The sequence below is a fragment of the Amblyomma mixtum genome, chromosome 10, assembly GCF_055824585.1.
Source record: "Amblyomma mixtum isolate Tamu chromosome 10, ASM5582458v1, whole genome shotgun sequence".
In the NCBI taxonomy this organism is placed as follows: domain Eukaryota; kingdom Metazoa; phylum Arthropoda; class Arachnida; order Ixodida; family Ixodidae; genus Amblyomma; species Amblyomma mixtum.
Window position 1 is genome coordinate 7,034,376 of NC_143021.1, and position 26,883 is coordinate 7,061,258.

The 26,883-nt window shown below is 49.3% G+C and overlaps 2 protein-coding genes across 5 annotated transcripts in view; one reads left to right on the forward strand and one right to left on the reverse strand.

The window, feature by feature from the left end:
• The window catches only part of LOC149325065 (medium-chain acyl-CoA ligase ACSF2, mitochondrial-like), a 187,124-nt gene extending 167,391 nt beyond the window's left edge, over positions 1 to 19,733 (forward strand). For all 4 annotated transcript variants that reach the window (XM_089562684.1, XM_089562686.1, XM_089562685.1 and 1 more), the window contains 3 exons: positions 3,711 to 3,826; positions 12,143 to 12,282; positions 19,547 to 19,733. In XM_089562684.1, coding sequence (XP_089418810.1) covers positions 3,711 to 3,826; positions 12,143 to 12,282; positions 19,547 to 19,666 — 376 coding nt within the window. In that variant the 3' untranslated portion in view covers positions 19,667 to 19,733. The remainder of the gene's footprint in view (positions 1 to 3,710; positions 3,827 to 12,142; positions 12,283 to 19,546) is intronic.
• Positions 16,377 to 17,995, reverse strand: LOC149325066 (uncharacterized). The gene has a single exon (XM_089562439.1). The coding sequence runs from the start codon at positions 17,971 to 17,973 to the stop codon at positions 16,393 to 16,395; it is 1,581 nt and encodes a 526-aa protein (XP_089418565.1). The 5' UTR covers positions 17,974 to 17,995; the 3' UTR covers positions 16,377 to 16,392.
• Positions 19,734 to 26,883: the final 7,150 nt, after the last annotated feature.

Genomic DNA, 26,883 nt, shown 5'->3' on the forward strand with positions numbered 1-26,883 from the left:
GCGTAGGTCTTGTCAGGTGCTTTCCCACGCTGTGTTGACTGATTCTCGGAAAGAGCTTGCGTAGTCGTGAAAACCACGTCGGGGTTAGGTGGTGGTTCATGGCGCTTAGGGGATTTCCCTTGTGTTTGCTCTGCCGTGCGAGCAACTGTGGCTGCTTTCTTTTTATAACACCCACCATAGGAAGCAGGGTGAGGGACACCGCAGTTAGCGCATTTAGGTTGTGCTCTCGAAGTGCATTCTTTGTGCGAGTGGGGGCCAGCACACACTTTGCAGCGCACGGGACCGTTACAATATCTTGATATGTGGCCATGCCTCTGACATTTATAGCACTGAGTTGCTGCTCCGAAGTATTCAGTTACAGGGTAACTACAGAACCCAAGCGTTACTCTTTTTGGTAGCGGCGCATCTTTTGCGAATTCCAATATAACTGCGCGACGGCGTACCTCTTTGATCTTTCCACCATCCTCAGGAGTGTAGGCGGTTAGCCTCCTTGCTGAAAGGACACCTTGGTCGCGTAGATATTCCTTCAGATCTTCGTCTGTGTAGGTGACAGGTACATCTTGTATTTTGCCATAGCTTGCCATGTAAGAGTATGGGACTCGGGCCTCTACGGCCACTCCAGCCAGCTTAGTTACCGTGAGCAGACGGTTGGCGGCGGGCAGCGTCGATACTGTAACCATCAGGCTCCCATCCTTGTGAATGCGATGGCTGAGGACTTTTTCTTGTGCCGATGCTACAACCGCCGAAGCCACAGTGTTGGGGTTGGCTTTCCATAGGCTTCCTCCTTCCTCGGTGGGCCTGAAGACTACAGGAACACCGGTAGCTCTCTTTTTCTTGTACGAGACAACTGTGAACGATGCTTGACCCATGTCCTCTGGATGGTCGGTCAGAGGCTCGTTGCTGGCTTGGTCGTCACGCAGCCTCTTGTTTGCCGGGCCCTGGTCTGTATAGCCGCAACTACAGGGGCCGCTGGACCCGCCGCTGCCGCTGCTGCCGCTGCTGCCATCAGTGCAGCATGGAGTTCAGCTGGTGGTGATGTTCCGTGTCGGCGTTGATACGGCGCACAGCGCCGAGGAGGTCGCTTGACGTGCGTTTGCCGGCGGCCAGGGACCCCCAGGTCGTCGCACGTCGAGAACACACGCCACAAAAAAGTGAAAAACCTCTGAAGTGAGAAAATAAAGCCGAAAATTACGGACCGGTGTCAGAAAGCCGGCCCACTAATCATCAAGAGCACAGACCTTTGGGCTAGTTGGTTCATAGCAAACACGTACAAGCGCTAAAAAACACGGACAAAGAAGAGACTTGGACAACACGAGCGCTTACTTTCAACTGAAGGTTTATTGATACACAAGCACAATTTTTTATACACCTTGCTGCATGACGTCAAACTGATAGGCCTGCCGACATGACGTGGCTGCTCCCAAAAACATTATTTCCTTTTTAGTCAGTGTGACAGATGGTGCGCTGACGCAGGATGGACCGGCTTTTCTAATCAAATCTGCCTCTATTATCTCTCTCACATCCTGACAACTATGTTTGGCCACAATCTTGCATGCGCTGAAGACAGGTTTACATGGTTTCTTATTCTTTACAGCACAATCATGACAATGTTCAGAAAGATTACCGTCTCTATAATTTCCTACCTTCCTCCTGTGTTCCAGTAATCTTTCGTTCAGACATCGGCCAGTTTGACCGATGTACCTAGAGCCACACGATAGAGGAATGTCATAGACCACACCAGAAACACATGGTACAAAAGGATCGCGGTGCTTGATACCGCATGGTTCTTTAGGCTTTAGAAAAGGATTAGTCAACTTGACTAGTTTTTCCAACTTCTCAGGCGCCGAGAACACTACTCTGACGTCACTGCGTTTCGCAATCTTCTTTAGGCGATGGGAGGTGTTGTGCAAATAGGGGATGACTACCGTTCCGTTTCCATTTGCTTCGATCTGGTTCTTGTCTTTTCTCTTTACGGTTTTTAACATTCCTTCAGATACAGATACAATGAGGCTTGTCGGATACCCAGCTGACTGAAGACGCGTCACTTGCTTTTGGAAACCATGGCTCAGTGAATGGCAACACGATTTTTTTAGTGCATTATTTAGGCATTGCTTAGCGATTGCTCTCTTAACAAGTTTTGTATGAGATGAATGAAACGGTAAGAGGGGTTTGTTAGCTCTTGGATGGTACTCCCAACACGTAGATTTGTCAGTGAGAATTAGCTTCAAATCTAAAAACTGTAAAATACCATCTTTTGGAATTTCATGCGTCAGTACTAAAGGATTAAAACACTCACCAAAAAGGGCTAAAAGCTTACTGACAGTGGTCGAGAAATCACTGCACCCTTGTAATAAAATTAAAAAATCATCGACGTATCTAAAAACAGTCACATTGTTAAAAACCTTCAGGCGGTTAGAAACGACTCTGTCACAATGAGCTAAAACTATATCGCTAAGAACTGGGGCAATACAAGAGCCTATACAAAGATTGCGCCTAAAGAAGATTGCGAAACGCAGTGACGTCAGAGTAGTGTTCTCGGCGCCTGAGAAGTTGGAAAAACTAGTCAAGTTGACTAATCCTTTTCTAAAGCCTAAAGAACCATGCGGTATCAAGCACCGCGATCCTTTTGTACCATGTGTTTCTGGTGTGGTCTATGACATTCCTCTATCGTGTGGCTCTAGGTAGATCGGTCAAACTGGCCGATGTCTGAACGAAAGATTACTGGAACACAGGAGGAAGGTAGGAAATTATAGAGACGGTAATCTTTCTGAACATTGTCATGATTGTGCTGTAAAGAATAAGAAACCATGTAAACCTGTCTTCAGCGCATGCAAGATTGTGGCCAAACATAGTTGTCAGGATGTGAGAGAGATAATAGAGGCAGATTTGATTAGAAAAGCCGGTCCATCCTGCGTCAGCGCACCATCTGTCACACTGACTAAAAAGGAAATAATGTTTTTGGGAGCAGCCACGTGATGTCGGCAGGCCTATCAGTTTGACGTCATGCAGCAAGGTGTATAAAAAATTGTGCTTGTGTATCAATAAACCTTCAGTTGAAAGTAAGCGCTCGTGTTGTCCAAGTCTCTTCTTTGTCCGTGTTTTTTAGCGCTTGTACGTGTTCACTAATCATCGTCTTCTTCGTCTTCCAAAAATCATCTCTTGTTCATGGTTCACCACGCCTCATTCTTCGGCTGGCCGACACGTTACAATATTGTATAACCTTTTCGGCGCCACTTACCTGCTGTACATTTTTATTCCGTTTTACTGTTATTTTTTTCTTTCTCTGTAGTGTTCTTCTCTTGTTGGTACAAATCTTGAGTTTGCTCCCTCCTTATGTAATGCCCTCGGGCCTTTAAGGGAAAAATAAATGCAATGAAATGAAAGGGGGATTGGCCAGGGTTCAGTGAGGAGTGCCGTGAGAAGAGGATAAACGAGGTGCAGGCTAGTGAATGTACTTAGTGCAATAAATCAAAAACTAATTTAAAAAAGAAAAATATGAGTCAAGAACAAAAATATTGAGAGATGTTCGCGTGTCTCATCCTCGCCTATGCATTCGGCATTGCTCTCCTCAAGACACACTGCTCGTGACTTTGCCAGCGTACATGGTACGAATGGCTTGCAGTCCGCGTCAGGCAGTGTCGCCAGCATTTCTCGCGACCGAGCGCTGAGCGCCAGCCGCACGTACGAATTGGGCGTTGCCGTCGGCGCAGGGACCAGGCGGTGGTGACGGACCAAGGCCTGCTGCAGATCCGCGGTCGCATCAAGGACCTGGTCATCAAGGGCGGCGTCAACATCAGCCCCCAGGAAATCGAGGTCGCCCTGGCCGGTATTTATTGCATTGCTTCGGGGTTCCAAGCCAGCGTCCTCCAGCCTTTCCAGAAATGAAACCAGTGCGTTGTTCGCGCTGGTTTTGGCTGATAACATTGGCGGTCGCTGAAATTCACTGTAGCTGGGACGGGAAGACACTGTTCGCGCTTTTAAGATAGTGGTAAGCGCTGTAATCTGTTCTTCCGCGCTGTATTTACCACTGGTATATCCGCCATGGCACTGGAACCACCTTTGAACGCGTTAACATCGCGCTGGTGCCGGTATTTTTTTGGAAACAGCCCACAGTTCGCAAACTGGGAGCGATGCTGTCACAAAGTGCGTGCATGCCTTGTCTTCCTTTTTTCTTTTGCGACCGAGGTGGCCACGGCGCCGGTTGTATGCGGGCAGGTCGCGACGCGGCGGCGATGATTTTCCCTCCCCCCGCGTGGACGGTTGACGCCTCGCGACTCTGGAGGGTCAAGGCTACTCCGCACCCTCCTCAAGATTATTGCCAGGTACAGAACGCTTGCACCTTAGGGGTACGGGAAGCGGTCGGTTGAATGCCTCGCCACCCTTCCCGACCTTGGAAAGCAAGTTAGCCTCGCTCCTCGTTAGGGCCGTAGCTTTCTCTCGGTTTCCTTCTCAGTTTCTTCGTGTTTCATTTCCCCCCTTTTCGACATCTGTAAATTGTTGGCGCGCTCTGCTTTGAGTTTTTTTTTGTTGGTTTGCCACGAGAACGCAGCGGCGGGAAAACCGCGAGCCGGGCAATTGGCTTGGAGATTTCGGTGCGTGCGGACGTGTGTGAGGTCAGCCAGGGAAGTGGTCGGCAAGCGAGCTAAGGCGGGTGTCTGACGCGTAGAGCGCGACGACGGCGGCCCCGAAGACGCGTGGCCCAAGTTCGCCCGTATCCGCAACCACCCATCAGCCCCGCGCGCCCCCGCAGCCCGACGCTCCCTCCGACCGTGCCTTGCCACCCAGCAGCTCAGCCGCCGTTTCTACCCAATCGCTTTACTCTTTCATTTGGCATGTCGCTCTTTCTTGTCCGAACCTTTTGTATAGTACTGCTTTGTTCTTGTAGCCTTGTTGTTGTATAGTTCTCGCCTTTGTTTTCCTCTTCCTGTTAATAGTTGTTGCTTTCTCATTCTCTGTTTGTAAGTTGCGTCGGGCTTGTGTATTCACGCTACTTTGTTGGGCTTTGTGTTGTAACTTTTTGTTGTTATCATTTCCCCAAGTATAAGGGTTGCTAAAGAAACTTGCCTACGCCTCATGCCTCCAGTCAACGGCTAATCAGGCGTGGCCCCTATCGCCGGTCAGCAGTCGAACCTCATCTTTTGCACGCGGTGTGGAGAAGTTTGCCGCTCCTCCCCCTCCAAACTTACGGAGAGTGCAGTGGTGGGCAGGTTGGCCCGAAGAATTATAATTTTGGCGTCGTCCAAACATCAAGCCGCCCACGATATCATGACAGATACATCTTGCAAATGAAAAACGTTGTGCAAGTAAGCTCTGTTTTGATGGGTCTTGTTTCGCTTCTGAATATAACATGAAGAAAATTTTTTGAGCGTTTCGATGGACAAGTCGAGGTTCTTAAGCGAGCGCAATGGACGTAGCAGTGACCTTCAGTTCAGCTATTGGCGAACAACTTCTAACAGAAAAGTGAAACGAAATATGTAGGCTACCGTCAGTAACCTCAAGCATATGTATTTGAAGACACTGTAATACACTGGTTGCCGCCAAACTATGCACAGCTAGCTTCGTCGTAGGTTTCAAACAAGGCCTACGAAAAAGCGAACATAAGCCCGCTATCTATCCGCACCGGCCAAGTAGAATCAGCAGTCCAAAAAGAATGAAACAAGGAAAAGGCTAGCCTGTCAAGCTATAAACCAGTGTGCAAAAAGAATAAGAGCAGAGAGCGCCTGTGCGTACGATTTCGTTCGTGCGTCTTCACTTTCGCACTCTTTCTTGCGCTGACGTCGATCGCCCAATGCCTCCGAATCCGTTCACATCCACACAACGCTTAGTTACACGTAAAACATGGCTCTCGCTACTCCGTGGGCCGGTTGTGAAGCTACGTCGTACAAGCCTAACGCCGGAGCACCGTGTGTAGAGAATTCCGTGTGCCGTACACGAGAACAGTCAAACAGCCAGCGCTGTCAAAAGTTACCATGGTAAGATGTTTCCATGCATACTGCTGTGCTCGTAGCAGTAGTAGGCGTACTGTGCGCGGCAAGCGTAGCAGGGGACGGTAGAAAGTTAGGTGGGCGGGTGGGATAAAGAAGTCTGCGGGGATAGGGTGGCCGCAGCTGACACAGGACAGGGCAAATTGGAGAGACATGGGATAGGCTTTTGTCCGGAAGTTAAGGTAGTTAGACTGATGATGATGACGATGAGTGCGCAGAAGGGGGAGAAGGGACAGAACTGAATTGGGTATGTCGAAGTTACGACGACATAACCGCTCAGTTGGCTCTGTAAACGCACGAAGAAAAGGAATGAAATAAGTACAGACGGACACGCAGCTACAGGCGCGGTCATCACGGGTTTCACTCCCAGAAGTCCAGCGCGTATCGACTAGAAGCAGCAAAAGTTTACGGAAGAGCACAGAGGTGACCCAGCACAGCGTGCTTTCTTTAGCTTCGGTGACGAAATAATTCCCGGCAGCTGAGGCCGCGGACAGGCACCGTGCAAAAGTGATGTTTAAAAAAAGTATTCAAAAACACTTTAGCGCAGCAGAAGACCAAAACACGAAGAACAGCAACAAACACCACGGGCGCGAACTTTAACTTATATTATTCACGACCACCATATTAATACGCCAGAAAAAACATGTAATCATTCGCGCGAACAGTTCAGGTTACATAGAAATGAAAGTTCTCTGTCGCGCAGGAAAATGGAAGGTGTCCTTACACACGTGCTACGGAAACTATTCTCACGTAGTGGCGACTGCAGTCCGGCGAACAGGAAAACAGCGAGGATGTCTTCGGAACGAAAGTCTTTATTCGGGCTGACTTGCGCCCACAAAGAACTGAATCACTCGGCGGTCGTCGAACAGAATGCCGGCCGCTCTCGGCCGTGCTCTTCTTAAAGCTGAAGGCGAACTTTCGAGATAAAGCTTGGTAAGTTCCTAGAACACTCTGGTACAACGTAGAATCGGCTCCGCCTGGATGCGATCAACCCAGATAAATCTAGGCGCGTCTTGCATCACAAACAAAGCGTTAAAGCGATGTGCCGGCAGCTTTGAAGAATGAACAAACACTACAAACATTGACAGTACAAACACTACGAACATTACCTTCTCAGCTTCGATGATCTCCTTTCCCTGCTTTTCTCACTAACAACACATTTTTCAAGAAGTGGCTTGCAATTTTTTGACTCGCACGAGAGAACGGCATCAACTGATGTTCCCCTCCGTCCGTTTCTGACGTTGCGAGCACGCTCCATATGAGGCGCTCGTTTAAGCATCTTCCCAAGTGGACTTTTTCCCACTTGATAGGGGAATCTGATAGATGACATCTTCCTGGCACGTGACGTGCGGATTCTGATGTTTAGTTGTGCAATGCGGCGCTTTGTGAGCGGAGTCTGCCTAACCTTGGCGGTCGAGGCAAAACAGTCGCGGAAATATTCGTTAATGCTCTCCAGGCAGCGTTTTTGATTATACGGGAGGTTCGGGTTCACGTCGGTTTTTATGGGAGTGGTCGGTACCTCCACTGTTGTCAAGATTTCGGACAACGCGTGCTGTCCCGCGAATTCACTAAGTTCTTCGAAATACTCAATAGCTGTTTTGGCAGGCAAACACTGAAGTTCAGATCCAAAATTGGTCACAAAAAGTTCGGTTCGCCCGCTGTTCAATTCAACAATTCCGCGCGCTACACAGACTTGCCGACCCAGGAGCATCGAGAAGTTGGTTTCAGTGATGCCACGAGTGCTGGAGCTGTTATCGCACTCTACGGTAACAAACATGCTGGCTCCTGGCGGGATCAATACGTGGTCGTCACAGACGCACAACTTAGCCCTGCGTGGCTCGGTATTGTTGTCGACTGGGCCTTGGGTGGAAAACGACATGATTAGCGCCTGAAGGTTGATGACGGCACCGTACTGCTGAAGGAAATCCAAACCGAGTATGATATCCTTGGAGCACTCGGGTAACCGCAAAGCAACCAAGGAAAGTAACACCGCGGATCTGGAGTCGTGAAGTGCAGACACCAATCGGAGTTACAGCATGGCCACTAGCTGTGCGGATCTGCGGCCCAGACCAAGGGGTCAGGGCCTTCCTCAAGGCCATGGCTAACCGACTGCTCATTACAGAAAAATCGGCGCCGGTATCCACGAGTACGGTAACGTCCTGGTTGTCGGCGGATACCGGAATTTCGGCGGAAACCAGTCGGTCGCAGCGCGTCGGGAGGCCGTCGGGTCAGGTCGTCGTCGGTCGGTCGGAGCGTCGCAGCAAATCTTCGGGTGGAGGCTCTTGACTCTGTCTAGTAGCGGCGGCCCTACCCCCGGAGGACGCCGTCTTCAGTTTTTCCGATGTGGGGACGCGCCTCTGAACTGGCCAGAGTATGACGGGCGGCCGGGCGAAGAGAACCGCCTTGGGGATGGCGATCTGGACTGGCGTCGTTGCGAGGTCGAGGACTGCCCGTTATCAGCCAGGTACAGCTCGGTATCCCTTGGTCTTTCACCGTAGCGCGCTCAGGTGCGTCAGGTGAAAACCCCCTTAAACCCATTCTGTGGTAGGGGCAGTGGCGGAGGATGTGGCCGGGCTCCCTGCAGTGGTAACAGAGCGGCCGATTGTTTGGCGTACGCCACACGTGCGCTTTGCTCATGGGGGGCCTGGACTCCTGCGGCAAGGAGGGCACTGCTGCAATTGAGTACTGCAGAGATGGTATTGGCACAGGAGCGACGAGGCAAAAGGCTCGCATCGCTGGCCCACGACTTCGTAGTGCGTCGCTGTACGTCGTAACTGAGGGTGTCGGGTGAGCAGCGGGGAGTGGCTGCACAGCTCGTCGGATTTCGTCACGGACCACGTCCGTTACGGCAGCAACCAATTCCTCGCCCACAACGCTTCTTACCCGGTGCTCCCCGGCGGGCAGCGACGTAGGCGTGCACTGGGAAGCGGCTGCTACAGTAGCCTGAGGTCCGTAGAGCACGCCCCGTTACTGCAGAGAGCGTTCGATACCCGTTGCCTCCCTTGTAAAGTCGGCCACTGCTCTTGGCGGGTCACGAACCAGTCCGGCAAACAGCTGCTCTTTTACGTCGCGCAGTAAGTGGCGTACCTTCTTGGCCTCTGGCGTAGCAGGGTCGGCCCGATTGAGCAGTCGCGTCATGTCCTCGATGAACATCGCGACGTTCTCGTTCGACTGCTGTAATCGCGAGTGCAGGGCGACTTCAGCCTACTATTTTTTTTTCGCTGGTATTAAATATCGTTAATATCTCTTGACTAAAAACCTCCCAGGTGGTAAAGGAAGCTTCGTGGTTCTCAAACAACGTTTTGGCCGAGTCCTGCAGCCCAAGTAGACGTTGCGCAATTTGCGCTCGCCGTTCCACTCATTGAAACCGGCCAGCCGGTCAAAGCTGGCCAACCAGTCTTCGACGTCCTCGAAACGGTGGCGGCCGTGGAACGGTGGCGGCGACCGAGGTGCGTGAAGAACGAATGGCTGGGCATTCCCGGAATGCTGAGTTGTCTGGCTAGCCGCGGTGGATGTCATGGCTCCTACGGGCACTGTCAGTTGACTGAACTCCGGTTGTAGGCCTCGCAGACGGCGGCTCTGTTTGTGGACGGGTGTTGAGTCCACGCGTGGAGAACAGGCGTCAATGGTGTCCTCGTAGTCAGAGTGCATGGGACGCTACCCAGCTGCTCCACCAAATATGGTTTGGTTTGGTTTATTAGGGTTTAACGTCCCAAAGCAACTAAGGCTATGAGGGACGCCGTAGTGAAGGGCTCCGGAAATTTCGACCACCTGAGGTTCTTTAACGTGCACTGACATCGCACAGTACACGGGCCTCTAGAATTTCGCCTTCATCGAAATTCAGCCGCCGCGGCCGGGATCGAACCCGCGACTTTCGGGTCAGCAGCCGAGCGCCGTAACCACTGAGCCACCGCGGCGGGGCGGGGCGCTCCACCAAATATGTCACCGACAAACGGTTGAAGCACACAGACCAGGTTTAATAAGACGAGATGGGCGTGCCAGAGAGCAGGGAGCTTGAGCGAGGAAGATGATGATCTTCGAGCACCTCGAATGCCCAAGGCATGGCAAGTTGCAGCTAAAACAGTTCGACCGCGGTACGGCGCCACTGGATGGATTCGTACTGTGGCAATATACAGCCCAAGGTGTTTGCTTCCAAGCTATGTAGCGGGGCTCTTAAACGCAGTCCTAAGCTTGAGGGGGTTGAGGACTTTAGTTCCTCCCGCGTTCGTGAGATTAGGGTTCCTGAGTATGCAAGAGGAGCCGCGCTGCCAGGCTCAGATGCATACCCCTCGGGCTGTATATTTTGACAAAGTCTGTACATGGTTGTATCCATAATGCGGTCATGCAGGCACCTTGGCCGTTTCAGCGAAGTAATTTTATGCCATCTTCACCATGAACACGCACCTGACACATAAGTTCGTACTGATAAAACATGAAAAACCTCTGTGAAAAACGTGGAAACGTGCGCACAGTAAACCATGCACAAAACTAGAAAAACTAAAGAAAATATTTTATTCTATTCTATATATAACGATCATATTCTTTTACATAGTGTTTGTTCTAACTGAAAATGCACATGTTGATTTTTCGCGTATTTTTAGGTTTTCAAAGAAAGCAATCATCATGAATAAATTTTAGGTTTCAGAAAGTATACTCAATTTTAGAGAACGAAGGTTTTTAGCCTCATGTTTGCGTTTGGCGTTTATGTGCCATAAAACCCGAAACAGCAACAACAAGCATTGTGTGGGTGATGATGGGCGTTCATTTTTCTTTTCAAATCCAAGTACATACTTCCTGCATCTTTTCTTTAAATCGTCTGCACGATGTTGGTAATAGGCATCTCATCCTCGAAATGCTTTTCCTCAATGGTCCTTTCCATCGCAAAGCGGCGTAAAAGAGAAAGGGAAACCCTTTAATGAAAAAGCAGAGAGTTTAGCCGGCGTTTACAAATCTCCGGCATGCTACTCTGCATGGGGATGGGAATTTGGGAGACAAATACGGAAGGAGAGCGGTGTGGAAAAGATAAAATAAAAGAAATAAAAAGGGGAAAAGATAAAATATGTATCAGCAGCGCGAACACAAAACACGAAGAAGATAGTACAGAGCGCTGAACTTCCAACTTTTATTTGAACAGAACTGAACCCGCTTTGATATACACACACCGGGCGAAATCCCACCAGGGGGCGTAATCAAGACGCGGTATCGAACTGGGACACACACGCAGTCCAGGGCATCAAAAGATAGCAAGAACCACACTATACAATGAGTTCCATGAAATGAAGCACGAATGACATGCGGAAAAACAAGAGAATGTAAAAACAGGGATGAGTGTGCGCAAATGGAAAGAATGGAAAAACAGAGCTGAAGGCGTGGTCTCGCCTTATCATGTTTTTTAGCAAAATTCGCGGCCTCAACTCTGTTTTTCCATTCTTTCCATTTGCGCACACTCATCCCTGTTTTTACATTCTCTTGTTTTTCCGCATGTCATTCGTGCTTCATTTCATGGAACTCATTGTATAGTGTGGTTCTTGCTATCTTTTGATGCCCTGGACTGCGTGTGGGTCCCAGTTCGATACCGCGTCTTGATTACGCCCCCTGGTGGGATTTCGCCCGGTGTGTGTATATCAATGCGGGTTCAGTTCTGTTCAAATCAAAGTTGGAAGTTCAGCGCTCTGTACTATCTTCTTCTTCTTGTTTTGTGTTCGCGCTGCTGATACATATGGATCGCAACCAACTAGCCCGGCAGATGGTGTTATTGAAGATAAAATGCGGCCATTAAATGCACACTAAGGTGCATCGGCGCCTAATAACGTAAGAAATGGTGAAGTGCATAGTGCGGCAGATGGGCTAACAAAGTTGCTGCGCGAAGTGTCGTTGGTGTTTCGTGTTTTTTTGTTTATTTTTTGCAAACAGGCGTAACTGAGCCCACCCTTCGGAGGAGAAAGTCGCTTCGCTTGTTCCTCAGTTGGTGCCCTTAACAACCTACACTGCGGTTCCTGTTGGTAGTGCGTGTTTTCTTGAACAGTAATCCAGCGCTACATTTCAAGACGGGGACGCAGAAGGAACTTAAGAGGATGGGCGCTGTTTGGGCGACAACGGTGCGATGCACGCGCCTCCTCGACGGCTGCTGACGGAGGCCCTTCCTTCCTTCCCCGCAGAGCACGAGTCGGTGCGCGAGGCCAGCGTGGTGGGTGTCCCGGACGCACGCCTGGGCGAGGAGCTGTGCGCCTGGGTGCGCCTAACGCCCGGCGCCGCCGCCGTCAGCATCGAGCAGCTGCGCGAACACTGCCGCCGAAAAGTGAGATGCATCCCTCCTCCGCATGGCCCGTGCAAGTGCAGTCTTGGTCAAGAGTCTTCGGTGCACACTGAGGGCCTTGAAATGCTGGCTTCTCTTCTCCCACCCTGACAGGCCTGAAAACTAAGCTTCGGCACTTTTGTGTATTTCACGCTTGGAGCGAACACAGTTCCAAGCTCCAGTGCGTCCGTCGCGGTCGCTCTGGCAGACGACGTTGCAGACGACGCGAAGCACCCGATATTCCAGATCCCTAGGCTCCCAACCATTTCGCTTCGATGCGCGATTACATGAGATACACTGGCACCGCAAAGGGCCCCTCCCGTGTTACCCCTGACTGGAAATTAAAAAGTGCTCTGAGGAGCGCCACACACCGGAAAACAATACGTCTTTGGTTTCGCCCAGCTCCGATGAGCCACTTTTTTTACAATCCTTTGTTCATGTTACGTGAAGCAACCTGTAATATATCGCACGTAAATTGCAGCGTCAAGAGCTATTTCTATGGGCGGTCTTCAGGCACTGCGGTGAACTTCTTTTGGGCACAGCTAGAAAAATCGTGCCGCGTTTTCTCGTCGGTGGTGGCAACCTGGCGTGAGTCAGTCTTTCGCTGCTCGGGAAGGAACGATTGGCTGTTTGGCGGGTAAAAACCAGGGCGTCGAAATGGAATTTTTTCGGGTTCGGGTTCATGCTTTTCGGGTTCAGCTCCGGGTTCGACTCATGGAGTGACATTCCGTTCCGGTTCCAACCACTTCGGACTTGGTCGTGCCTATTCGAACGGGTTGAAATGAGTTCAGGATCAAAACAAACTGGGAATGTAGATCTTTTTTCATCAAACTTGTGCTGTTTACTTTCGTCGGTGGCATTGGCACATCAGATGCAAAATTTGCATGTTGCGAGATAATTTCACTTTTACGTTCTTTAATTTACTCTCCGCAGTAAAATCATACGAGTTTATGGCAAGATCCGCAAAATTATATGAACTCAAAATTATTGTAAATCGGCTATGTACACGTTTGAATTCATCTCGTTGGGCATATAAGGCGAAAAACTGGTAGATTTTGCCTTTATTTATTTATTTATTTATTTATTTACCCTCAGGGCCGTTAGGCGTTACAGAGGGGAGTGGGAATACATGCAAGTACCAAAAACAAAACAGCAGCTAGAAAAATTGAATATAGTTACAGCAAACACTGGTATAAAATCAATAACAGAATTAACAAAAGGCAGCATTTCAAAAAACAAAACACAAACGAAAACAGAAGCTAATAAATTAACAAAGTTGTGGACACATACTTATAAAAAATTAATAACAGTGTTACGAAATGCAGCAGGATCAGTAATTACAGCAATATTGTGGGGAAGGTGATTCCAGCTGACACAAGTTCTGGGTATGAATGAATCATGAAAACATCTTGTGCGACACGGAGGGATCCAAACTTTGTGGCGGTGATCAATGCGTGCTGAAATATAGGGTGGTCTTTTTAATAACTTCTCTTTAAGATGAGGATTATGATAAATTTTGTGAAAAGTACATAATGAAGCTATTGACCTGCGATGGGAAAGAAGCTGTAAAGAAAGGTGAGCTTTCATGGCAGTTACACTACTAGTACGATGATAGTTGGAAAGAATGAAGCGACAACCGCGGTTTTGAATTGATTCTAAGTCAGAAATGAGAGATTCGACCCCAGGGTTCCACACCGATGAAGCATATTCCAATTTAGAGCGGACCAATGTTTTGTAAAGTAATAGTTTTAATGAACTCGGTGCACATGAAAAATTTCTGCGAAGGTATCCAAGCATGCGATTGGCGTTATTTGTAATGTAGTCAACATGAGTTTTCCAAGACAGGTTAGAAGAGACGTGAACACCCAGATATTTATAAGACGACACAGTTTCAAGAGTGATGCCATTAATGCAGTAGGTAGAGGGTGTATTAGATAGACGAGAAATGGGCAAATGCTTGCATTTAGTAATGTTTAGCTTCATATTCCACAGGTTACACCAATCCAGTACCTTGTTAATATCTGACTGAAGAACACATACATCATTATCATCATTAATTTCGCGGTAAATAACACAGTCATCGGCAAAAAGACAAATGGAAGACGATATATTAGTTGGTAAGTCGTTTATATAAATGAGAAAGAGGAGGGGCCCAAGAACGGACCCCTGAGGCATGCCAGAGCAAACAGGAGAGGAATCTGAATTGACGTTATTTGCTGTTACGAACTGACTTCGGTTTGAAAGAAAACAATGCAACCATGCAAGCACTGTGGAATCAATGTTAAGGCTGTTTAGTTTAAGAAAAAGAAGCTCATGTGAAACCTTGTCAAATGCTTTAGAAAAATCCATAAATATAGAATCAGCATGGGACCCGCGATCTAGAATGCAATGTAAGTCATTTGTGAAACATATGAGTTGCGTTTCGCATGAAAACGATTTACGGAAGCCGTGTTGGGCATTAGTGAAAAAGCAATTGGATTCTAAAAAGTTAGCAAGATGAGAGTAGATGACATGTTCCATGATTTTACATGGAATGCTGGTGAGCGACACAGGGCGAAAGTTATCAGGGCAATGTTTATCGCCAGACTTATGCAGCGGAATCACCCTCCCAACCTTCCAGTCATTGGGAATACAGCCTGTTTCCAGAGACTGGTCAAACAGTTTGGTGAGGATAATTGAACTGTACATCTTTGTGTTAACCAGAAATTTCGAATTAATGTTATCGACGCCACAGGAGGAAGAAATCTCAAGGTTTTCAATTATTCTCAGGATACCAGTTGTGTCAAAAAGAATTGGATCCATGGGAAAAGCATCCAAGACCGGACACTCCTGATTGGTAAGGGAAACATTGCCAGAAAAAGCAGCAACAAAAACACTGTTAAGGACACTAGCGCATTCATTAGGTGAAAATGCAACGCCGTCAGAAGATGTAAGTAGTACTGACGAACTATCTTTCTTGTTCACAGTGTTCCAAAACTGTCTAGGGTTATTAATCAGCAAAGCAGGCAAAGTACTGTTAAAGAAGGTCTCCTTGGCATTTTTCAGAGCTAATTTGTACTCAGCGGCCGCAGAAAGGTAACAGTCCCATCGTTGTTGCGAATTCGACGATTTCGCCGAGCGAAACAAACGCTTTTTCTTATTGGATAGCCTTTTTAAAACGTTATTAAACCACGGTGATTGGCTATTACACCGCAAAATTCTAAGCGGCACAAATGTATTAGTGAGACGTTCAACAGTGTCCCTAAACATTTCCCAGTTAGTGTGGACAGAACGCTGTGGAAAATCTGGTAAATAATTGTTTAAGAAAAGAGCTAATTCACGATTAATGGAATCATAGTCTGCCCGTTTATAATCTCTAATGGACTTGAAGATGCTCCGGCGAAGAGGAATATTAATTTTTACATCGAAATGAAGCAAGGTGTGATCACTAAGACCAGGTAAGTACGAGATTGAAGGGATAAGATCCGGCGAGTTGGTTAGCACAAGGTCTAATACATTGGAAGATGATGGCGTGACTCGAGTTGGCTTAGTAACTAGTTGAGAAAGGTTGAAGTCCAAACAGGTTCGCAAAAAGTTATTACATTCGGTAGAAAAGGGGCCAGGATACGGCGATGTATTATCCCACACGATACTGGGATAATTGAAGTCACCAGCAAGAAGGATTGCCGCACCCGGATAACGTACTGAGATCATGTTAAGAGCATCATGCAAATCTTCAACGAAAGTTGCACACGAAGACGGGGGACGGTAGCATACGCCCAGAATCAGTTTCCTGAAATGAACACGAAGTTCAACCCAAACCAACTCTAGAGTGCTAGTAAGATTAATAGGTGAAGACACAATATTATCGGCGATGGCTATTAAAACACCTCCTCCACTTCTGTCACCTCTATCAGAACGATAAACATTGTAGCGCTTCTTCCAATCAAACAGTTCCTTGCTCTCTATCTTTGCAGAGAGCCACGTTTCTGTCAACAATACAACATCGGCATCACATGAGTCGATGACAGAGTTTAGATCTTCCCGCTTTGGTATTAAGCTTCTTATGTTTGTGAAAAGAATTGATAGCGCTGTCTTATCTCCAGTCGCCCGTCCACTGCCCCTCCCGCACCTCTATGGCGAAGCGTGTGGCGAGCCAGAAGCAGCGCGACAAGGGGCCACTAAAGATCCCGGTGGGCCAGCTAGCTCGAAAACGCTATTGTGAATAGGGTCATAGCCGTAGCATTTGTTGTTACAATACAGTTTGTTATACCGCAGCTTATACTTAAAGTCAGCATCCTTTGCGAACTGCACAAGATTCTTTCTAGCGACACGTGTCTGCAAAGAATAATCTTCACTTACAGTGACCTTTTTATCTTTAAGTTTAGCAGACTGCACTAGGATTTGTTGTTTTGTTTTGAAAGACCGGAACTTCACAACAATCGGACGATTCTTTTCGTCTGAGAACACACCAATCCTGTGTGCTCGTTCTAACATGTCATTCGTAAGAACAGGATCAAAGCAGCCTGAAACAAGGTTCAATAACTTTTCTTCCGTTTCATCCCACGTTTCGGACAAACTGTCGGGTACTCCGAAGAACAGAAGATTTTCCCTGCGCTGCCGGTCTTCCAGCTCTGCCTGTCCAAGACGTAACTTGCTATTTTCACTGACAAGCTGATCGGCTAGCTCACGCAAAATCCGCAATTCCCCGTGAGCCGCATCACTGGCGGATGATTTAGATTCCACCGCCGACAGTCTCGCGTCAATATCGGCAATATTCCTAATCATAGATTCCTGATTTAGTTTCATTTCATTAATAGAGGCTATTAGGTGTGATTGCTCAAACTCCATTTTAGCGGTCCTTGAAGTAACACCTTCTAACAGAGTCAACATGTCGTTGAGCTGTTTCTGCAGGGAATTATCAATAGCGCTGTCTTTGGACCGTGTGACAGCGCCAGAGCCCGACCCAGGGCCAGGGTTAAGCTCAACGTCCCCCGACAACAAAAGCAGTTGACTAGAAACATCGAAGCACTGGACGAGCAAAATCAGCAGCACTCCCGGGCGTGGGAACAGGAGCAGGCACATATTGTTCGATTTCTTAGCAAACATGGAATAGTTATTACCAACCTGCATGAAGAAACGCATGCCGTGAAGCAGCCTCATGATGACGCTGTTCCCACGCCCACTGAAAGGCGCAGGCCGCAGCAGTCCGTTTTTATCCAGGTAGAAAGGTGATGTCGTGGACGATGCGCAGGACTTGTACGATGGAGCCATAGTGTAGTAAGGTTGCCAGAGCTCTCCATTTTCCACGCTGCCAACTTGAAAGTCGACAGTCACAGGCGTAGCCGGAATGGCATCAGCCGGTGCCATAGGTCCCGCGCTGAGATGAAGGATTGCCGTTATCTGCATGAAGAAACGCATGCCGTGAAGCAGCCTCATGATGACGCTGTTCCCACGCCCACTGAAAGGCGCAGGCCGCAGCAGTCCGTTTTTATCCAGGTAGAAAGGTGATGTCGTGGACGATGCGCAGGACTTGTACGATGGAGCCATAGTGTAGTAAGGTTGCCAGAGCTCTCCATTTTCCACGCTGCCAACTTGAAAGTCGACAGTCACAGGCGTAGCCGGAATGGCATCAGCCGGTGCCATAGGTCCCGCGCTGAGATGAAGGATTGCCGTTATCTGCATGAAGAAACGCATGCCGTGAAGCAGCCTCATGATGACGCTGTTCCCACGCCCACTCTGCTACGTCTCCCCTTTGTAAAACCTCCCCTTTGTAAAACCTTCCAGCTTCAGCATTTCCGGAGACCCCGCCGCGCGACTAATACGTCTCCCCTGAAGCAAGTGCCTCTCAGTAGCTTCTCCTACGCAGAGTAATTGGGCGGGCGTCGTCAGCACCATCGCATGCACCCTTCATTTTACCGCACACTATTGAGAAAGGAACCTGTCCTGTATACCGGTAGCTATATACATACAGACACCTTTCCCTCTCCCCATTGCCCGTAACCTCCACCCTCTAACACATGGTATGAGAATATGCAAGACCCCCTCAACCGCCCACCCAACAAGAGCGAACACTGGCTTTCCCTAACAGTCAATAGCCTGCCAAACGTATTCTATTTCAATAACCTGTTCGACATTGCCTTTGTAATTCGCGTTATATATCTCGAGCCCTTATAGCTCAGTATCTTCAAAAACACAGCTGATCGTTGCTTCTCGCAAGCACAGTGTAAAATTAAGACTTTGGCCTATGCTGATGGCATATCGCACTCTTTCGGCCAAAGAGTAGGTAAAAAAGGAGAAAGCAGGCTTGGATGTGTTGGGAGCACTTTGTTCCTGCACGGACAGAGATGTGTAACATCTTCATTGCGAAGTTGCGCCGCCATACTGTTTTGTGACTTTTTGTGACTTTTGTAGGGCGTTACCAAAGGGAGGTTGTGCGTGGACAGAATTGGTTGCTCCCTGGATTAAATCGTGCACTTTAGGCAACGGAACTCGAAATTATTTCGCATTTCCTCACGTAAGGAGAGTTCAGTGCTACTTTATTTTTTCCTTGCCTCATGATGGGCGTGGACAGGATATGTCACCACGGGCTGTGGACAGAGCGTGTCCTCATGAACTGTCCATCATCCAGTAAGAGTGTTATTATGAATTTTAGTGATTAATATGGAGTGGATGAAAAGTTGAAATAACCGAATTACTAAATAAAATAATTATTTAAATAATAAGGCAAATAATTTCGCTAATTACTCCGAGTAATTCGCGAAATTGAATTACCAGCAATTCCGCTGCGTACTTTTGAGAGTCAGCGCACAGAACACAGAGGACAACGTCAGGTAGCATAAACAGACAGAGGCGCTCAACTACTCTACTTCCGAACTTTCATGTTCAGCGCCCCTGTCCGTTTCTCCAAACTTGTTTCTCTCTCCAGGTTGCCCCTATGATTTCGCTTTGCATTGAGCGGTGCGATATCAGCAATTTAATTCTAAGGCTTTCGCTCATAGCCTACAAGTTCCGGCTTCATAGGTTACATCTAGGAAAATGCAATCGTCGTATAATTTGTATTCTTTTTCTCCACTGGTACCTAAACGAATGGCGAACCAACCAGTGCTCTTAGCCCAACAACGCTTACGCAGGACACACTCAGCCACCAACCGCAAAACTAGGCACGCCCAATGACGCCAGTGCTTCGCCACATAGGCTCTTGTTGCAAACGATCGGTTCGTTGAGATGTCCTTTCCCAGAGTTATTCTCTTCAGTAAGCGTCTCAGACGAGTAAATCACGTTACAGGTGAACAGCCTCAAGGTGCCACGGTACATCGAGATCGTGGACGACTTCCCGCGCACCAGCGTGGGGAAAATCTCCAAGCCGGACATACGAAGCGCCATGTCCAGCAAGCTGGCCAACTGAGCACCGTCTCCGAGGCCTCGCTTCACCTAAACATCCTTGAACCGAATAAAGCCATTCAATGCTGGTGAAAAAATTGTAAGAACTTCAGAACGCGTTTCAAAGTTATGAGATGCGTTCTTAAATTAAGATTGGTTTATGGTTTATGGGGGTTTAACGTCACAAAGCGACTCAGGTTATTAGGGACGCCGTAGAGAAGGGCTTTGGAAATTTCGACCACCTGGGGCTCTTTAACGTGCACTGACATCGCACAGCACACGGGCCTCTAGAATTTCGCCTCTATCGAAATTTCACCACCGCGGTTTTGAATTAAGACGTCGTTTGTTTTAAATTAGGCACACAGAAAAAAAAGACAGAACTAAAAGCCTCCAGAAGCGTGGAAGAACCTATAGGGCAAAAACATGCAGGCTAACGAAAAGGGTTCACCGTAAAGAAAACACAGTGAGCTATGGGAAAAAAATGATAGGTGTAACGTTAAGAGGCAGGAAGAGACTTGGGTGGGTCAGGGAACAAACGCGAGTCAGTGACAACTTAGTCAAGAAGAAATGGGCTGGGCGCGCGATTCGAGGGCAAGATAACCGATGGTCGTCAAAAGTGCACTAAAGAAGATTCTGACCTTGTTCTACATTCTCCGAGCATTTATATAAAATACGAATTATTGTATTGAGCGACCGATTTCACTATTAAAGGGGATTAAACTTCCCACCTCCTGCCTTTTTAACTGACCTCCGAAAGTAGGAGGTTTATTTTGGCTTGGTTTGGTTTATAGAGCTTAACTTCCCAAAGCGATGCAAGCTATGAGAGACGCCGTAGTGAAGGTTTCGACCACATGGGGTTCTTTAACGTGCACTGAAACTGCACAGAACACGGGATTCTAGAATTCCGCCTCCATCGAAATTCGACCACCGCGGCCGGAATCGAACCCACGTCTTTCAGGCGGTGATGATAGTGAAAACATTTACTAGGAAGGGACAAGATGTATGTTTGCATCAGCCCGTAAGGAACCGATCCTTGAAGCACTAGGTGGAAGTCCCTAGTTTGGGACCCCAGTGGCGGTGGTCGCCGCCCAGGCGAGCCCGACTAAGGCTTGTTGGGCCTGTAAGTCGTGGCAGCCGAGCAGGGTCGCCTCCCAGTCCTCCCAGGTTGGGTAGGGGATGGGAGGAAGAGCCGGGTTGGAGGGGCAGGCCCACACCATGTGACAGGTGTCCGAAGACACCGCTCTTCAGTGCTGGCAGCTGCCGCTAAAGGAGGGGTCAAAATGTTTTAGTGCTGCCGGGCACAGCAATGTATTGGTGAGAAGGCAAAGAAGAAGGCGCTCATCTGCCTTCTTCAGGCCTTTACATGAGCGAGGGTAAAGACCATGACTATCTTGATAGTAGGTTCTAATATAGAGTGTGAACAAGGAACTCGTAGCAGTTGCGAAACGTCAACTAACCCTGTTTGGCGTGGTCAGTGACCCAAGTTTACATTCTACTATGCCACTACCTGACCAGACGGGATTCCGTCAAACCCTGGATTACATCTTTGAAGGTATAAACCGGATTAAAATCGGGTTCCTGGTCGGGAAGGAAAGGAGAAAACAGCCCAGTGAGAGAGCCTGTGGGCCGCTGCGCCTGCTGCCTTGTTTTCTGCCAACCCCTGATGAGCAGGGGCCCGTATCAGGCAACGGTGTACGGTGTCCGTATCTCGTATGCTATTTTGGTAGATTTGATAGGCTAGGAAGAGAGCGCAGCCTTGTTCGACGTTCCGACAGGCCACTTGCGAGTCGGTGATTGTGTATTTTGAATCAGAATTTGACGTTGCGACAGCAATCGCGACCTCTTCTGCTGGTGTTGCACTGCGGGCTCTGAAGGTGAGGCCTTTAACTGTGTAGCTGTTGTGAACTACTGCGACCGTGTGCAATCCCCCGTGGTGAAGGCGGGAGGCGTCCAAGTTTCCGCATCTCTTTTGTTGCCGTAATGTCTGGCTAGGGCTTCCCCTCGTGCCAGGGGCCTACCATTATGGATTGATGAGATTCACTGGTCACTGACCATGGTCAAACAAAAACAAAAATGACGTTTCGGGAGCGCTACGGCTCCCTTGTTCACAATGAGGCTCATTGTGACCAAGGGAGCCGTAGCGCTCCCGAAACGTCATTTTTGTTTTTGTTTGACCATGGTCAGTGACCAGTGAATCTCATCAAGCCATGATTCCTGACCAGACGGTATGCCGTCGAACCCTTGACTACATCTAGCATTATGGACTTCTTGTGACATGTTGGCTGAGAGAGTTCACACATGGAGGGCGCGTCTCCACAGTTCTGGGATGTGAAACCTGTCTTCCATGGAAGTGGTGTGTTGGATATGGAGTCGAGCAAGAAGGCGGCGACCCGACTCCGTTCGCCACAAGCGCGTGTACTGGTTTGTAAGGTGCGCCTCCCGGAGCTCCCGGAAAGTATCCACCACCCCAAGGGCCATAAGCTGGCTGTTTGAAGTAGTGATGGGGAGGTCAAGGGCATGTTTAACAATTTTTCGACAGATGACCTCAAGAGCATCCTCCTCTTGTTTCCGTAGGTGGAAATAAGGAGTCGAAAAGTGAATTCGACTGGTCACGAAGGCGTTTTACAGTCGCAAGGCATCCTTACTTCGTAACCCCGGCGTTTGTTGGAAACCCAGCCGACCAAGCGGCCCACCTGGCCCCACCTTACGGAGTTCGGCCAGTCTAGTGTCTGGCCGTCTGTGTTTGTGGATGTAGACTCCAAGTACCCGTATCTCGTCAGTTTCGCGTATGGGACCACTCTCAAAAGAAAGATTTTAGTTGTGCATTTTTGTGAGGGTGGAGGGGCATAAATTCTGATTTTTTAGGGGAACACTGAAGACCGCAGCGGCGGGCGTAGCTGTCTACTATCGTCGTCGCTGTTTGCAGGCTGGCGTCAATGTCCCCTGTGCTGCCCTGCGTGGCTTACAGAGTGATTTTATCGGCGTACATGGCGTGCTGCACGCCGGCGATACCACCCAGCCGTGCCGGCAAGTGCATCATAGACAGATTGAAGAGCAGCGGGGAAAGTACCGCACCTTGGGGGGTTCCCCGCCTGCCGAGTAGCTAAGGACCGTGCTCTCTATCTCGGATGCGGATGTAGGATTGACGATCCATTAGAAATTGCCATATGTATCGGAATCTTTAGAGGCCGCAGTAGTTCTGGTCAAATCCTCCTTATCGATCCAAGGGGAGTACTACAAGGTCATTATGGGGGCATTCGAGGGGGTCATGGACTGCCCGATTGAGTTGCAGGAGGACATCCTGAGCGGATATGTGTGGGCGGAACCCGAACATGGTGCTCGCAAAGACTTGTTTGTTTTCAAGATATGCAGATAACCGATCCCGCACCAACGCCTTCATTAGTTTGCCCACACAAGAGGTGATAGAGATGGGGCGAAGGTTATCTGTGTAAATTGGTTTGCATGCTTTAGGAATAAATGTGACCAGAGCCGTTTTCCAGTCAATTGGCAGGGACGTGTCACCGCGCCAAATCGCATTAATGTACTCGAGGAGGGACTGATATGCCAAGTCGGGCAGGTTAGTCAAAAGGTTGACAGTAACCTTATCCCTTTCTGGCGCAATGCCCGGTTTCATTTTGGCGAGAGCCGCCCGCAGATCATCAAGCTGGAAAAGTTGATCCAGCACCGTGTTCTCTCTGCCTGCATAAGAGTACGCAGATCCACGGGGGTCTTTGGCTGTACGCAGATACTGGTCCCGAAGTTTCTGTGCCAGTTGAGTTGTGTTGCCAGGAAAAGCGTGCATGGCTCGCTGCAAATGTTTTTGTGTTTCGGTTCGTGTTTGGGTTGGGTCGATTAGGGCTCGAAAGAGACACCACGTGTTGCGGCTGGACATTTGTCGCGCGGCCACGTTACATCTATCCACCCAGTTGGAGTCGGCGAGTTGGGCCGCGTACTCTGCAGCTTTCTGGGTAAGCTCGTCAATTCGAACTTTAAGCTTCCTATTATGTTTCTGGCGTCGCCAACTGCAGACGAGGCTGCGACGGCCTTCCCAGAGGTGTAGAAGGTGGTTATCCACGTCCGTGACCACTTCTGAGAGCTGGATGTCAGTTTCATGCGAGAAAAGGTGTGTCAGCAGCTGTTGGGACCATGCTGGGTAGCCTTGGGTGTATTATCATGTGAATCAAAATTTTGCCTGAATTTTGTCCAATCTGGAATACGGGCTTGTGCTCTGGGACGCTTGAGGGGGCGTGTAAGGATGCAGTGGTCGCTACCGAGGGTCTCCTCGGTGTTGAGCCAGTCTGCGTGTCATATGTTAAGGTTGAGGTTAAGTCCGAACATCTATCCCGTGTCACGGAGTTCCCTAGCCGTGTTGGGTGGACGGGGTCCGTGTGGAGGGGAAGGCCCAACGCGGACGCAAGTTCTGTCACCTTACCTCCGCGCGACTCCTCCTTTTGATACCCCCACAGCTAACTGGGGGCGTTAAAGGGAAGCTGAAACAGTTTTTTGAGAATTCAAGCTTATTCAAGAATTTGAATCTATCAAGCTTCTAGATAAACCACGAAAGTATTTTTGCGCTAGCATTTAAAATGGTGACATAATCGCCGATTAAAACTGCGCCGATGTTTAGGCTTCTCCTCACTACGATGGAGGAGTGCGAGGAATCTCGGCAGTGACGTCATTGTTGCCGAAATTTCTATTTCCGCTGCTTACGCCTGCACGCTGCTGTGCGTCGTCGGATGGCGCCAAACAATGCATTGTGAGCTTAACGAAGAAGATGACACATGTGCAGTGTGTGGTAGATCTGTGGAAACAATTGGATACCTCATACTAAAATGTGATGGTATCCAACCGGATGTCGATGCAGGCACAGTCACTCTACCTGAGGCCCTAGGGTTTAAAGATAACAATGGTCATGTAAATAGATCTGCAGTGGAAGTTAGCAAAAAGCGATTGGAGGATTGGTGGCTGAAAAGCAGAGATGTGGCATGAGGTTAGAATTGTAGGAAACCGTAGGTAAAAATGATGCCGAATCTTAATGAAAATTGCCAACACAGTAAACAAAAAAAATAGTAAAGAAAGAAAAGCTGAGCATGGTGGCAATTGCCACCACCCCGTTTCAAAGGGGGCGCTCCCATCCATCCATCCATCCATCCACCCATCCATCCATCCATCCATCCACCCACCCATCCACCCGTCCACCCATCCATCCACCCATCCACCCATCCATCCATCCATCCATCCATCCATCCATCCACCCATCCATCCATCCATCCATCATCCATCCGTCCGTCCGTCCGTCCGTCCATTTATTTATTTATTTATTTATTTATTTATTTATTCAAAGTACCTACAGCGCCCATGAGGCATTATTGTAGGGGGGTTATTACTATATACAATAACAAATGCAAAGAAGATATTGGAAAACATGTCAGCAAGGATAACACAACATATTAAAAGAAGACTAAATGACTTTACAACTAGAATGAGTGATGGCACAGAGCTGGTAAACACACGAGACCTAAAAAAAATACATCAGACTATCGCTTCAACAGCACTTTCGAAATCAGGTGCACAAACCGCATCATTCGGAAGCTTATTCCAGCCCAGGATTGTGTTAGGGAAAAACGAATACTTAAATACATTAATGCGGCATTGATAACTTATAGCGCCCGGCGACGCTATAAAGCGCAGGCGCTGAGGTCGGCGGTACCAGCGCGCGCTAGAGGAAAATAAAGATGGACAGCGCGTGCTGGGGGCGCACGCCCGGCACGGGCAGTCCGGAACTAGAAGCCTGCCACGCTGGTCGTCTCTCTCTGGTGCTCCGCTGCGACCCCGCAAATCCTCAACAGTGGTGACTCCGGCCTAGGACATGACCGACCCCAGCAACCTACCGCCCTCAGGCGACCTTCCGCCTGACGCTATCTTGCGCCCACGGGACGTCGCAGTTCTCCAGCTCCGCCTCCCAACATTCTGTTCCAAGTGCCCGCAGATCTGGTTCGCCCAAGTGGAAGCCATCTTCCATCTGCACCACGTCACCTCGGAGGCATCTCGGTTTCATCATTTACTCTCCAACCTGCCTCCTGAGGTGGCTCTAGAGGTAGCGGACATCATCGCTGCACCCTTGGGTGATACCCCGTACCAACAACTAAAGCAGGGCATTCTGGACCGCACCACGGCGTCAGAGAGTGTGCGCCTGCGGCAGCTGCTCACCTACGAAGAGCTTGGAGCCCGTCGCCCCTCTCAGCTGCTCAACAGCATGCGGCAGCTCCTGGGCGAAAGCAATGCAGACTCCAACAGCGCACTGTTGCGGCAGCTCTTCCTGCAACGCTTGCCGCAGTACACCCGCCTCGTCTTGGCTGCTGCGGGCGACTTGACCCTTGACCACCTCGCCCAGCTCGCTGATCGAGTCCACGACGCGACTTCTCCTTGCGTCGCCGGCCTCTCTTCTCTACCGGAGACCTCCGTCATTTCACGGTTAGAGGCCCGGATCGATCAGCTGGCCGCTTCTATCGATGCCCTTCGGGCGTCCTCTCATGCAACGCACGGTTTATCCTCAACACATCGCCGCCGTTCGTCTTCGCCGAGTGGTCCGCAATCGTCCTGTCCTCGCCGTCCGCATCTCTGCTGGTATCACCGAGCTTTCCAGCACAACGCTCGCCACTGCACTCCACCATGCAACTGGTCGGGAAACGCGCGGCGAGATCACTGACAGCGGCGTGTGACCTCGCTCTTCAACCTGGCCGCCTTTTCATCATGGATCGCATTTCTGGACTGCGCTTCCTCGTCGACACTGGTGCCGAAGTCAGCGTACTGCCGTCCTCCCAGGCAGACCGTGCTTCCAAGTCACATGGACCTACTCTCCGTGCGGCCAACTCAACCTCCATCGCAACGTATGGTCTCCGATCCCTCACTCTGGACATTGGCCTGCGGCGCACGTTTCGATGGGTCTTCATCGTCGCTGATGTAAATCAACCCATCCTTGGTTGCGACTTCCTGACGCATTTTGATCTGGACGTCAGCATGCGTCACCATCGTCTCATCGACAGCAAGACGCGCCTTTCCATCACTGGCGTTATATCAGCTGTCGCTTCCACTGGCATCCGAACTCTGCTTCCGTCATGCCCATACGCTCAAGTCCTCGCAGACTTTCCCGAGGTCACGAAGCCTTGTAATCTACATCAGCCACCCAAGCACGGTATCACCCACCACATTGTCACGCGTGGTCCACCTGTCGCAGCTCGC

Coding starts and splice junctions, on each gene's coding strand:
- LOC149325066 (XM_089562439.1), bottom strand. CDS start 17,973: ATGAGGCTGCTTCACGGCATGCGTTTCTTCATGCAGATAACGGCAATC.